At 38.2% G+C, this 14,800-nt stretch overlaps 1 protein-coding gene across 1 annotated transcript in view; it reads left to right on the forward strand.

Moving 5' to 3' along the window:
* EPB41L4B (erythrocyte membrane protein band 4.1 like 4B) overlaps positions 1 to 14,800 on the forward strand; it is a 263,630-nt gene that overhangs the window by 223,344 nt on the left and 25,486 nt on the right. Inside the window, exons 21-24 of the mRNA XM_044660774.1 lie at positions 1,237 to 1,304; positions 9,329 to 9,439; positions 12,757 to 12,904; positions 13,805 to 13,882. Coding sequence (XP_044516709.1) covers positions 1,237 to 1,304; positions 9,329 to 9,439; positions 12,757 to 12,904; positions 13,805 to 13,882 — 405 coding nt within the window. The remainder of the gene's footprint in view (positions 1 to 1,236; positions 1,305 to 9,328; positions 9,440 to 12,756; positions 12,905 to 13,804; positions 13,883 to 14,800) is intronic.

The following is a 14,800-nucleotide window of genomic DNA, read 5'->3' on the forward strand; positions in this document are numbered from 1 at the left end:
GATTTGGGCTTTCTGTGCTAGGAGGGACAGTATGGAATTGGCATCGTTTTGATAGAAGACCTGGGTTTGTTTGGCTTCAGGATCTGGCATATGGTGACTGTGTGAGTATAGGCAAATCTCTTCCCCAATCTGGTCTGTCCTCAATGTCCTTGTTAGTTAAACAAAGAGTTTCAATTCATTGATTCACTTAGGATAATTCTGGGATGATTTCATATTGGCATAAATAATCAAACATTTATTAAATTCTAGACATTTAATAAGGGCAGGTAGGTGATGCGGCAAATAGAGCACCAAACTTGTAGGTAGGAAGATCCACGTTAAAATCTGGCCTCAGACACTTACTAGCTGCATAACTTTGGGAAAATCACATTACCCTGTTTGCCTCAGTTTCCTCATATATAAAATGATCTGGAGAAGGAAATGGTAAACCATTCCAGTATTTCTGCCAAGAAAGCCCCAAAGGGGACATGAAGAGTCAGATATAACTGAAATAACTGAACAAACAGCATTTTGTTCTTTCAGTGCTCTCAAATGGATGTCAAGACAAGTTATAACATAACATATATAATCATAACAGTAATTCTACATCTACAAAAGCCAGAGTCCTCGATCTCTTTCACTGCACACATCGAATAAAATGGAAAATCCCATCATTCCCACCTTCACAACATCTATTAGATCACCCCCCTGCTCTCTGTTCATATCACCTCTTGCCCAGACTATTGAAATGGCTTCTTAACTGGTCTCCCTGGGGCAGGTCTCTCTCCTTATCCAACCCATCCTCCATACAACTGCCAAAGTCATTTTACTCAAGCACAGGGGCTGATCATGTCACTCCCCTATCCTACTCAGATGCTTACCTAACTGTGCCACCTCATTGGCTCCTTATTGCCTCCAGGATCAGATACAAACTCTTCAATTTTGGCATTTAAAATCTTTTGTAGATAAGCACCAACTACCTTGTCAGCCTTGATCCATGTTATTCTTTTTCATGTTACTCTAAAGTCCAGGAAAAGGAGTCTTTTTAGTGCTCTTCAGACCCTAAACACCACTCACACTCTGTGACTTTGGCACATAGTAGGGACTTAGTAAATGCTGATATGGTTGCTCTTTTAACTGACTTTTTCATATATTGCCTTGACATTTATGGTACATTCATAGCATATCTTAGACGTTTCAACATTCATGAATGCAAAGATATTCCCATGTCACTAAACCGTCTCTTTCCTTTAACAGGTTGTGAAGGAGGAGCCAGATTTTGCTAATGTCAATAAGAAATCCACTCTTCAGGACCCTAATGTAAGGTCTGTTGCTTCTTAGTTGAAGGGGCACAGGGAGAACCTATTAAATGAATCCTTTACTCTCCTGCATAGCCTCATCATTATTCTCTAAACCAAAGTCTTGACTCCATTTCTTTTGGGGCTAGGTGGCCCAGTAGATAGGACTGGAATCAGAAAGTTCAAATTTGGCCTCAGACGCTCACTAGCTATGTGACTCTGGATAAGTCACTTAACCCTGCTGGCTTTAATTTCTTCATCTGTAAAATGAGCTGGAGAAGGAAATGGCAAACCACTCTGGTATCTTTGCCAAGAAAACCCCAAATGGGGTCAGGAAGAGCCAGACAGGACTGATATGGCTGAACAACAACATTTCTTCTTTTTTTTTAACCCTTAGCTTCCATCTTAGAATTGATACTAAGTATTGTAAGTTTTTTATTTTATTATTTAATATTTAAAATAAATAAGTCAGAAGAATGGTAAGGACTAGACAATTGGGGTTAAGTGACTTTCCCAGGAAGTATCTGAGGCTAGATTTGAACCCAAGATCTCCCATCTCTAGGTCTGGATCTCGATCCACAGAGTCATCTAGCTGTCCCATCAACATTTCTTATAAAAATCAGTGTGGCAGGAAGTTAAATTGCAACAATTCGAGTTCAAAGGATATAGGAAAAACTCTAGGTCAGCGATTTAAACTATACTATTGATCATAAGTAGTAGCAGTGGTAGCCATGGTTGACTCTATAATTTCAGCAATTAGCCATAAAGAGGTTTAAGATGGTAATACAGCCTGGTAGATAGGGTCAGCCAGCAAGTTAGAGAACTGGAAAATTCCTGTAATGCCTGACCACTGATCAGAATTGTCCACTGATTCTCTCTTTTCCTGTTCTTCTCCCTTTGGCAGATTAAATTCACCTATGCCCTGATTGTCCTTTAGAGGAATTTAACTCTCAAAGTCTGATTGAAATGCAGCCACAGGGAAGCCTTCTATCCTTAGAATTCGATGATAGAAAGTAGAGTCACACAATAGAAAACGGGCAATTCCCGTGGGCTTAAATTAGGTTATCTGATTGACATTAGTCATTGGCTGTGAAGAGGAAGATTTGGAGAGAAACTTCTGATTTAGGGAAGTTCATATAGTGAACGTTCTCCTGCCTCAGACAAAATTTTGAAATATAATTAACAACTGACTTCTTGTAACTGATTCTTAACTAAAGGGAACATATGATGGCTTCAGTAGATACTTGCTTTGAAAATGATAGCATAGAGGACAGCTAGGTAGCTCAGTGGATTGAGAGCCAGGCCTAGAGACAGGTCCTGGGTTCAAACTTCACCTCAGACACCTCCTCACTGTGTGACCCTGGGCAAGTCACTTAACCCCCATTGCCTAGCCCAGTGATTCCCAAAGTGGGCGCTACCGCCCCCTGGTGGGTGCTGCAGTGATCCAGGGGAGGTGGTAATGGCCACCGGTGCATTTATCTTTCCTATTAATTGCTATTAAAATTTAAAAAAAAAAACTAATTTCCAGGGGGCTAAGTAATATTTTTTCTGGAAAGGGGTCTGTAGGCCAAAAAAGTTTGGGAACCACTGGCCTAACCCTTATCACTCTTCTGCCTTGGAGCCAATCCACAGCATTGATTCTAAGACGGAAGGTAAGGGTTTAAAAAAAAAAACAAACAAGAAGAAAATGATAGTGTAATATTATGGATTAATTCAAATGGAAATGGATTGCCCTTTGTCGTGATGCAAGTTCGTATCTATTGACTATGAGTACGTCAGTCAGTAAATAAACATTTATTAAGTGCCTACCATGCGACAGGTTATTAATCACTAGGGATACAAAGAAAAGTAAAAAAACAGTCCCTGCTCTCAGGAGCTCATGGTCTAATGAGGGAATCAATGTGCAAACAATTATGTAGAAACAAGCTAAATGCAAGAAAAATTGGATACAATTAACAGAGGGAAGGCTTAGGATTAGCAAGACCAAGAAATGCTCTCTGTAGAGAGTGCGATTTTAGCTGAGGCTTGAAGGAAGCCAGGAAAGCCATGAGGTGGAGATGAGGAAAAAGCATTTCAAACATGGAGGACAGTCATCAGAATCATCAATCCCTATTTTCTTTGCCCAAACAACCAGCCTTTTCAAATTATGATGAGCACAATAGTCATCTAATCTTGAGATCCTTTTTCTACCTAGTTATTTCTTTGCCATCTTGATTTGGTTTCTTTTTTCTTAATTTCCAGACAGATTGGATAACTAGGTGGCTTAGTGGATTGAAATTTAAGCCTAGAGATGGGAGGTCCTGGGTTCAAGTATGACTTCAGACACTTTCTAGCTGTGTGATCCTGGGCAAGTCACTTAATTCCCATTGCCTCTAGCCCTTACTGATACAGAGTATTGATTCTGAGGTGGAAGGTAAGGGTTTAAAAAAATTCCAGGCAAGGCCAGCCCTACACAAAACCAGAAAGTAAAAAGAATCTCTCTTCAGCCTCCTTCTATTCTCTGTTCTAAACCAATCCTCCCTTTTGGTGCTCTCCATCCCTAACTCCAAGTGCCCCATGCCTCTCCTGACTGGTCAAGGTCCTTTCCAGTATAAATGTCATTCTTCTTGGCAGAAAAAACAGACATGTAATAAGAGTCAAGAAACAATTCCTCCTCTCTGTTGTCAGTTGTCATAGTTCCATCCAAACCATGCAAAGGTTCTGTCCCTATTTTGAGTCTCCCTTTTTCCCTAATATAACCACAAATGTTTTGTTTGGTTTGGTTTTTCTTTTGGTCTTAGCTTCTCTCATGAGCCTTAGATTCTCCTAAGCTCTGACAATCCTGACACACATTTTATAAAACCACACCACACTCTTATATTCATCTTCTGTTTTCTGGCCTTGCCTCCATCTTCTTTACATTTCTTTTGTAATTCGAAGTTGTTTTGTAAGTTCCATGAACATTCATGTTGGCTTCTTCACAGAGATCATTTTTCCCCTCCTGCTTGAAATTGTTTCCCTTTGGGTCTTCAGAATTTCATATCTGAGCATCTCTTTCCTTCCTTGGGCTGACCTTCCCATTACATTTTCGTTCAGGAGATCTTACCAATTTTTCCTCTTGAAATCTACTTTCTCAAAGTCTGAAGTATGTGTCAATCTATTCCTGGACTTCCTTTCCTTCTCTATCATAAATTCTCAGAGAGAAGGTTCACTCTTCCCTACCCCCATGGGATCTCTCATCATTTCTGCTGCAACAACCAAGAACTCCCTGTTAGTGAGAATCAGGTCTAGAATAGACTCTCCCTGGCACAATCGAATGTAATGGACTTCTCTTTTAGTAGCAATGCAATGATCCAGGACAATTCTGAGGGCCTTATGAGAAACAACACTCTTCACATCCAGAGAAAGAACTGTGGGAGCAGAAACACAGAAGAAAAACAACTGCTTGATCATATGGGTCAATGAAGATATGATTGGGGATGTAGACTCTAAATGATCACCCTAAAGCAAATATCAATAATATGGAAATAAATCTTGATCAATGACACGTGTAAAACCCAGTGGAATTGTGCACTAGCTAAGGGAAGATGGTGGGAGGAGGGGAGAGAAAGAACATGAATCATGTAACCATAGAAAAATTTTCTTAATTAGTTAATTAATTGAAATTTTAAAAAAAGAATAGATTCTCCCCTCATTGCTTAGAGATAGAGGCAGAGAGAGACAGAGTCAAAGACAGAGATAGATTTAACATATGAGTGGATCATTGAAGTTTCCCCCACTCCAATCAATATTATATCATGCCTCTAGGTCATCCTGGATCTGTTTCTCAAATTCTTCATCTCTTTCCTCCTTATGATCAAGTGGTCTTTGTATATATTCCAGGGGCAAAATCACTATTGTTTAAATGATCACTGACCTTCCCTCATGACCTTCATGCTTATGTTTCCCATCTCTTTCCTAAATCTCCTCAAAGGAGTTATATTTTCTTAATTAACAGTAGCTATCCTATTACCAGTCCCATTTCTAGGGCTATGGTACAATCACAGATTTGATCCCACTAAGCTTCACTGATACCTATGAGATCAAATTTGACTTTTTTCCATCAGATCTTCTAGTACTTATTGTTGGTTTGCCTAGCCAGTCACTCAAAAAGGATTATTTTTAAACCCTTACCTTCTGTCTTAGAATCAATATTGGGTTTGTTTCCAAGGCAGAAAAGCAGTAAGGGCAAGGTAGTGGGGGTTAAGTGGCTTACCCAGGATCACTCACCTGGTAAGTATTTGAGATCAGATCTGATCTGGCCCTCGATTCCCTGAATCACTTTCTGACCCTTTGATAAGTGTCTATTAAGCATTTACTATGTGCCAGACCCTGTACTAAGTGATGGGAGCACAAACACAAGCAAAAAAAAAAATATGGTCCCTGACCTTAAAGTCATTCTAATGAAATCATTAGAATTCTAATGAAGGAAGAAAATATATAAAATGAAGCTGAAGGGGGAAGGGATGGAGAGAGAAGAGCCTCAGCTCTGGGACATGATGGAAAGGCTAAAGGTAAGCCTTGTGAGAAATTAAGAGATGACTCACCTGGGCATCCTCCTTAAATTAAAGTTCTGAGAGGAGCCATCTAAGTAGAGAAAGAGGCTTTAGGAGATGATGTAAATTCTAGGACTGAAGTGATCTTCCAAAATGAAGAGGTTTCTGGACCACGATAGAGAAGTCTAGCAGAGTACAGTCTTGTGAGAAATCATTAAGCCTAAACATCACATATTTGTGTATAGATATTTATGACCATAGGTTTTACTACAATCTCTTTTCATATATTTTGCATTCTGTGAACTTCTGGGTAGGGCTACTAGGTGATGCCATAATGGATAAAGTGCTGGGCCTGGAGTCAGAAAGACTCATCTTCTAGAGGTCAAATCTGTCCTCAGATACTCACTAACTGTGTGACCCTGGGCAAGTCACTTAACCCTGTTGGCCTTAATTTCCTTATGTGTAAAATAAGCTGGAGAAGAAAATGACAAACCATTCTAGTATCTTAGCCAAGAAAACGTCAAATGGGGTCACAAGAAGTTTAACATGACTGAAAATGACTGAAAAACAACAATAGAACTTCTCAATATTTCAAATGCTAGCCTTCCTTCCTTGTAGCCATTTTCTCTAGTGTCCAAAGTAAAAGGATACTCATATACAAACTCCTTTTTGGCAATGCCTCTTAGGCCCTTTTCTGGCATTATCATTTGTGACTACATGAATTCCCCCAAGTGGGTAGTTATCATCCATTTTAATATGCCTTGAGAGATTCTCTTTTCAGTCTTGGATCCTTGCCCTGGGAAGAGAGCAGAACTCTCTGTTGTTATTAGGTTGATAAGTGGCTGCCTCTGTACTCCTGAGCAAGGAATCACTAATTAATACTACTTTTCTTTTCTTCTTAAGACCCTTACTTCCACCTGATAGTTTCTGTGTCTAATCAAAAAACCTTTATTAAACATCTACTATGTGCCAACCACTTGCACTGAGTTCTACAAATTCAAAGAATGGCAAAAAAAAAAAAGAACAGCTTCTGCCCTTACTCTCTAATGGGGGAGACAACATGAAGGCAAAAACATGCAAACAAGATATAAGCAACAAAAATTGGAGATAATCAACAGAGGAAAGACGCTAGAATTAGGAGGGATCAAGAGAGGTTTCCTGGAGGAGGTAGAATTTTAGCTGAAATTTGAAAGAAGCCAGGAGGTGGAAGTGGAGATAAAGAGATTTCCAGGCATGGATGATAGCCTCAAGAATCAAGAGGAGTGCTAGGCACTTTAAATATTTCAGTAGGTATGTTAGAAAAGATTTGGGAAATCATAAGCAGCAAACACAGGATGAGAATGGCTGTATTTCTCATTGGTGAAGAAGGGAACACCCATATTGATGAACTTATAGATGCACAATAGTATCAACGTCCCAACTTGTTCTATTCTTGAATCTTTTTTATCTAAGAGATGTCCCCTGAATTCTCGTATAATACCAGGAACTGAACAAAACAGTTTCCCTTTTGATTATACAGATGGAGGTCATATTCATTCATTGAGTGGGCATTTATCAAATTCCTAACATGGGCAAGGCACTGTGGTGGATGCTGAGAATACAGAGAAAAAAAATAGTTCCTTCTCTGAAGGATCTTATATATTGAGAGTGGGCATGGGAATGTGAGTAAATACAATGTGATGGTGGAGAAGGAGAAACAAAGGCAAAATCCATGGCTGCAAGAGATGACATTAGAAGGAATGAAGAGGATTGAATGTCCTGGAGAAACCAAGAGAAATCTCTTGTGCCTTGCGGCATCTGAGCTGAGCTTGGTTGTGTAAGATTAAAATTAATATCCAATAACTCCAAGTATTATATTTTTATAAGATTTATTAATAATCACTTGAAGTAGGAAAAATACAAGAACAAAAGTAAAAGCCTGAGTAAAGATCCGTGAGAAAAATTCTCCTGTCTGGGACTCATCCCACCTCCACAAAACGCGATCAGGGGAAAAAAGTACAAGAGGGCAGAGCTGTACAAAACTTATATCTTCCCTATGTTCGTACCTAACGTGAGAAGGGACGTGGGAAGCTGGGATTTAGAGTCCTGGGGAGCAAATCCTATTACACAGATGGAAGCTAGGGGTTATAAGAGTCAGGAGTGAGGCGGAAGAAGAGGGAAACTATTCCAGACATGAAGACATTAAAGGTGGGTGTGGGAGGGGGAGATGCCTATGCAAAGGCTGAGTTGGGAGCTGGGATATTGTTTACAGGGAATAGAAAGTAGATTAGTTTGACTGGAACAGGTAATACATGAAAGAAGGCAATCATAATACAATAGGAAGGGTACTGGCCTTGGTGCTGGAGGATCTGGGATCTAGCAGAGTTCATGAGTGACTCTGGGCAAACCACTCAATGATTTTCCTGTCTGTAATATAAGAGAGTTGGACTAGATGGCTTCTAAGATCCCATTTAGCTCTATCTAATGTTGTTATGAAGTGACTAGAAAGACAGGGAGATTGTGGTGAGTTCAATCACACTGAGGAATATGATTATCCTAAAGGAATTAGGAAACCATTCAAATCTTTGGAAAGGGAAGATTTACATGGTCAGATCTGAGTTTTAGGAATATGTTTGGTAGCTGTGCAGAAGATGAATTATTGAGGAGGAAAGCTCAGGCAAACAGAGACCAATTAGGAAGTTATTGCAACAGACCAGATGAGAAGTAATGAAAGCTTGAATTTTTAAGTAGAGCCTGTCTGTGTGTGAGTGAAATCATGCACACTAATGGAAGAAAGACTGAGAAGACAGAATTGACAGGATTCTGCAAATGACTGTATCTGGTTTAAAGAAGAAGAAACAGACAAAGATATTTTCAAGATTTTGAATTTAGGTGATTGGCAAGATCAGGATATTCTTAACAGAATTAGGGAAATTTGTCCTATTATAAATGTCCATAATAGGCACTTACATCCCTTGGAACTTTGGGAGAAATGGGACTATATTCAGAATGTAGTTTGCCTTTCAAATGAATGTGGAATGGGCACATAACTTCTAGAAAGAACTTTGGTCTGTCTCTTCTTCTCCCTTAGAGTTTAAATTGTGTGTTTATTTCATTTTGGATATGCTATGGAAATGGATACACCATTGTTAATACTATACTATCACATTTTAAGGACATATCCCTCGTTGCTGTGTGTAGATAATAAACTACTTCCTGGAGAAGTTGTTTGGGTGTTGGTTGACTCCAAAAAAAAAAAAAGTTTGTATCCTAAATAAATAAATATATACAAAAAGTAAACAAGAAAAGGAAGTAAATTCAACTTGATAAAATATTTATTAAATGTAAACTAAGTTTAAGGTACTATCTATGCTAGACACTGGGGAAAGATACAAAGAGAGAAATCAAAGAGTCCCTGACCTCAAAAAACTAATATTCTACAAAACAAATAGATTTTCTAATTCACCAAGAAAGGTAGGATATTCCAGTGTGGCTTAGCTAGGAAAAGAGTAACTAAAACAAAAATGTTACCGTATGCTTTTTTCCCCCTCTTTCCAGAAGTCCTGTTCCTTCTATAAAAGTAGAAGCTACACCAACAGCTACAGAAAAGCAAGAGAAGCAAGAAATTAAGCCCCCGCGAGTGAGAAAATTAACAAGACAATACAGTTTGTGAGTTCTACACTGCAAGTTTTGGTATATGGAGTGGGTGGAGGGGAAGGAGGAAGAAAAAGAGGGAAGAAGACCTTCAATCGCCATGGAGCAGACTCTTCTTTTACCAATGCAATTCTGTTTGGTTCCTGTTCTGCCATTTATCATCTTAGAGACTTACCTCGGTTTCTGAGGCACTAAGGGATTAAGTGACTTGTCCAGGGTCACACATCCAGGATGTGTTAGAGGCAGGATTTAAATCCAGATCTTCCTGACTCAAAGGCTATCTCTCGCCTAGAGGGCAGCTAGGTGGTACAGAGGATACAAGTGGGGCCCCAATAAGGAAGACTCTTCTTTCTGAGTTCAAATCTGGCCTCAGACACTTACTAGCTATGTGACTCTGTGAAAGCCATTTAACCCTGTTTGCCTCCGTTTCCTCATCTATAAAATGAGCTGGAGAAGGAAATAACAAGACACTCTAGTATCTTTACCAAGAAAACCCCAAATGGGGTCACAAAGAATCAGACACAATTGGAACGACCCAACAACAACAAAGAACACTGAGAAGTTTAATGACTTGCCTGGAATCACATAGCCAATTCGTGTCAGAGACAGTATTTGAACCCAAGTCTCCCTGGTTCAAAAGTCAGAACTCTATCCTCCACTCCAAGCTTCCTCTCACTGGTATATTACAGTCACAAAAATTAAGGGAATAATATGTGTATAAATAATAGCTATTTCCTCTTTCTCTTTTTATAAAGGGTCATGTATTGGCATAAGACTAATATCTTCTCCTCCTAAATGGAGTGAGGAAAAGAGGGACTTCTACAGTTTGCATACTAATAATTTTCAGGTCTTAAAAGATTCATGATCCTATCAGATTGGGTACTTCCCCTGTGGTTTCAGGTCTCAGTCCCTCCATTTTTTCTATATTAGTCTTGTCCTTGTTTTTCAGTAAATTATCTAAGAAGGATAATGGTTTGAGTAAGAAAGACTTTCAGATAATTTCCTTTTTTTTCTCTGTAACTTGTTTTCTGGATTAACTCCTGGAAGTGTCTGTAGATTAATCCTTAAGAAAGAGACATAATTGTTACTAGAAGGTAACTCCAAGACCCTAGAACACTTCCTTTGTTCTCAAAATGTTCCATGGATACTTATAAAGGATCAGGTTGTTTTGCCCTTCACTTTCACATCATAAATAATACACATAATATATTAATGTTATCCACTACAGTAGTCAGAATTAGTATGTTAGAAGGGGCAGGTACTGTATCTGGGGAAGCTTAGAGAACATATGCCTATACTCCTCAGAAACAGTTCAACAGTCCATGGATTTCACAGCCAGATAGACAAGGGAGGAAATAAGGATATACAGTCTTCATAGATTGTAAATTTAACCTATGCCTGACTCTCTTTATATATTCAAAAAGGAAATTGTATTCTGGGTATGGTTCCATTTTCCTCAGGATAAGGAAATCAAAATTTCAAGTACTACCTACATGTAACTTGATATTTTTAGTGAATGCAGAGTTTGTGCACATACATAGCAAGTGACCCTGACCTCATGGGAAAAGAAAAAAAATTGTAAATTTGTTTTCAATAATTTTAGCACTACATTTGTTGCTTTTCTTTTATTATCTTTTTCTGGTAGAAAGAAAAATCATGTTGCAGTGGGTTGAAGGCCATATTACAGTTAATCAAATAAAATTCCACCTATTTGAGAAAAATAACAGATTTTGAATAGGAAGAGAATATCAGGTAGACAGGATGCCTATGTTCCAAATGCTAGGAGAAATACAGACAATTTCCAGGGCTGTAATAAGTGACAACAGAAGGAATAGGGAGATTTGGATGTCCTGAAGTGATTCAAAATAGATGCTAAATAACTTTGAGGCAGATTGTTGAGATGAGATTTAGACATCTTAAGAAAACTGGGCTGCAAGGAATCTGAAAATTTGTATTTGGGAAGCACTTACACTGAGTTACATTTTCAAAATGATCTGTAAATGCCTGAATACAAAGGGAAAGGGGGCAACCTGAGAAGAATAGTAAATAAGTGGAAGGAGTAGAAAACCATAAAATAAAATACAGAAGCATTAGCACAGTTTCAGAGAAGATGACATCATAAGGTAGTAACCAGAGACACTGCATAAGCTATTTCTTTTCCTTTTATTCTTTTAAAAGTTTTATTATAGCCTTTTGTTTTAACATTATTACAGCTTCCTATTACTGCTTCCTCCAGTCCAAACATACTCTGAATCCTGACCTAGCCACTGGTTGTATCCTTCATTAAACTATTTCTACACACACTAAAAAAATGGTATCTATCATGTTAGTTATACTAAAAGTGATAAGGAATATGGGGAAGGGAGTTTCCAGTACTGTTAGATGCCTTCTTTTTTTCCCCCAGGACCTTTGATTTTATATCATAAGCATCTGATAGACTACCAAAAAGAGTTCTTATATCTGAAAGAATCACTATTTTTTGTCTCAGACTTTTTTGGGGATCGGAGGAGGTGGATTCCTGTCCAGATTTGGGCTGGATATGAAAACAAAGTTTAGCAAATTGTGTTTACTAATGAAGTTGTGTTGGACCCATAGTTCTGAATCTATAGCCATGCTGGGGGAAAACACACACACAACACACACATGTGCATATATACACTCGGGACCACTAGTGTAGAGCTGAATAATTTTCAGTTTTTGTGTAATATAATCTAATATATCTAATCTATCATCAGTCTTTTAAAAAAAAAAACCTTACCTTCCATCTTAGAATCAATACTGCATATCAATTCCAAAGCAGAAGAGCAGTAAGGGCTAGGCAATGGGGGTTAAGTGACTTGTCCAGGGTCATACAGCTAGGAAGTGTTTAAGGTCAGATTTGAACCTAGGACCTCCGGTCTCTAGGCCTGACTCTCAATCCACTGAGCTACCCAGCTGCTCCCTATACCATCATTCTTGACAAACATATTTAAAAGAACACAGATGCAGTTCTAAAAATGATTGAAAACAAATTTATAATTATTAAAGAATTATATGCCCTGGAAGATGGCAAGCTAAATTTAAGTCAGCAAACAAAATAAATAAATTCCATTTTGTTTTTCCTCTGGGAGATTATTTATGGCAAATAGCCTTTTTTTAAAATAAAAATTTTCCCAATTATATGCATCAGTTAATAGCTTTTAAAAATAATTTTGGAATAAAATTATAAGCTGCTTGGTCAATATTAAGAAAACAAAATAACTGGGTCAGTGCCTGTGAAGACATATCCTCCTTGAATCTCCTTCCTTTGGAAACCCCTTTGTTGTAATGAGCAGAGCTTCATGTACTTTCAGTAACCACAGTGATGAAGATGACCTTCCTCCAGCCCTGGCTGCTGCCATGGCAGTAACAGTATCAGGACCACCAGCATCTCCAGCATCCCAGAAAATCAGCACACCTCAGAAGTCGGAAGGGCAAACCCAGCTATCACCCCGTACGAAGGTACAGTGCAAGAAGGGAAAGGGTTGTACAAAGGACTGACTATGCTGGATCATGCTATAAATATACAGAACATATAGATAGAAAGTAGAAGACATATCATTCTACCCCTTTTTAATTCCATATGAACAATGTAGAAAGCAGTATAGCTAAAACTTATACAAAAAGTAGCATTGTACCTACCATATGAGCTTTCACTTTTATTCCATTAATTTTAGCCACTTCTATACTTTGACTCACCTGTATAATCTAATTACTTCTCAATAATCTATGATTTTTTGTCATCTGGATATAATTAAGGTCAAATCCTAGAATCATAACATCTTAAAACTGGAAAGAATTAGAGATGTCATTTAGATCATTCCTACCTCCATTATACAAATGAGGAAACTGAGGCCAAGAAAAATTATCTTCCCCAAGGTCAAAAAGCTAGCTTATGACACAGATGAGACTTGAACTCGTCTCCAAAAGTAACAATCCTGCATTCCTTAAAATGATGCCCTCGAGATATAATAACAACTAATATTTAGATAGAGTTTTAAGTTTTGCAAAGTTTTACAAATAGTACCTCACTTGATTCTCAAAAAAAATCCTTGGGAAGTCTTTCCTCTTATAATCCCCATTTTACATATGAGGAAAAAGAGGCAGACATCAGTTAAGTGACTTACCCAGGGACACACAACTAGTGTGTGAGGCAATAACTACGTTGACTGAATGCATGAGCTATACTTTTTGATCTACACAAATAGTCTAGGTCATATTGACTGGTCCTATTTACCATTACTAGTATTATAAAGGACAAAAATGTGGAATGAACCTGTAGTTTTCTCATTAATTACAGTATATGTTATATTTTTAAATGCTGGTCCAATGTTGACCTGGAAACATTTTCTGCCTTTTTAGAGTCCCTCTGACACAGGAGATGTGTTTACCTTGGGACCAGGTGACCTTTTGATGGATTTCACAGAAGCCACACCAATGGTAAATTTTAGGGTTTGCTTTTTAAAGCAAAATTATTTTTAAAGAAAACTCTACAAATGAGAATAGCCACAAAGCATGGGACACATACTGGATCATTGTAAATCATGATATACCTCTTGGAAAGGTTAATTCTATGCTGTATATCAACATATATTCAATGATACAAGTTGAAGTCCTTCATTCCAAGAAATTCCCAGGACTGCATTTGTCCTTTAAGTTTTGGTATTTATGACAGACACTTTCAGTGTCTTTGTACCCTTATCCTTGAAAGAAGCTATTCTGGGTCTTATTATATTTCACATATTTGAGTTTGACTACAGTATTTCTCACAGCAGGTTCACTTGTTAAGCCATTCTTTGTTGGTCTCGTCCCTGCTTGTGTTGCGGCTTCTTGGCTTCATGTGTCTGTGTGATGACCTAGTTCTATATAAACCCCCTCTCTCTGGCTGCTGCATGCCAGTTATCCATCTGCTGCTGTATCTTCCCAGCAGTCAACCTCTTTACTCCCCTGCTTCAAGTGCTCATCTGGTGATTCTCTCTTGCTTTTCAGCCAACCCACTCAGGTCTTGCTTCCACCCCTTCCTGCTCTCTGCCCTTTGCACACATTCATTAGAGGAAGGTAGATTGCACTATCCAGTACAGCTCTGTGGAGCTCCTTGCAATTTGATAAATATGGCACAGAGATGACCTTGATATCCTGTATTCTACTAAGATTCCTTGATGCACAAGTCTCGTAACTCTGGATCAATAAGTCCTGTAATCTTCCCGTGTTCAATTTATCTTTCACTCATACAAAAGTTCTAAAATTCATGAGGCTTCAAAATCAAATATAAATAAAAGCTACTGCTATTCCCCCAGTGGTCACCATAAAGTTTTTCTTTTATTAAAATTATTATTTTTTAAATTATTGACAAATTCT

This window comes from Gracilinanus agilis, chromosome 1, assembly GCF_016433145.1.
Source record: "Gracilinanus agilis isolate LMUSP501 chromosome 1, AgileGrace, whole genome shotgun sequence".
Classification (NCBI taxonomy): Eukaryota; Metazoa; Chordata; class Mammalia; order Didelphimorphia; family Didelphidae; genus Gracilinanus; species Gracilinanus agilis.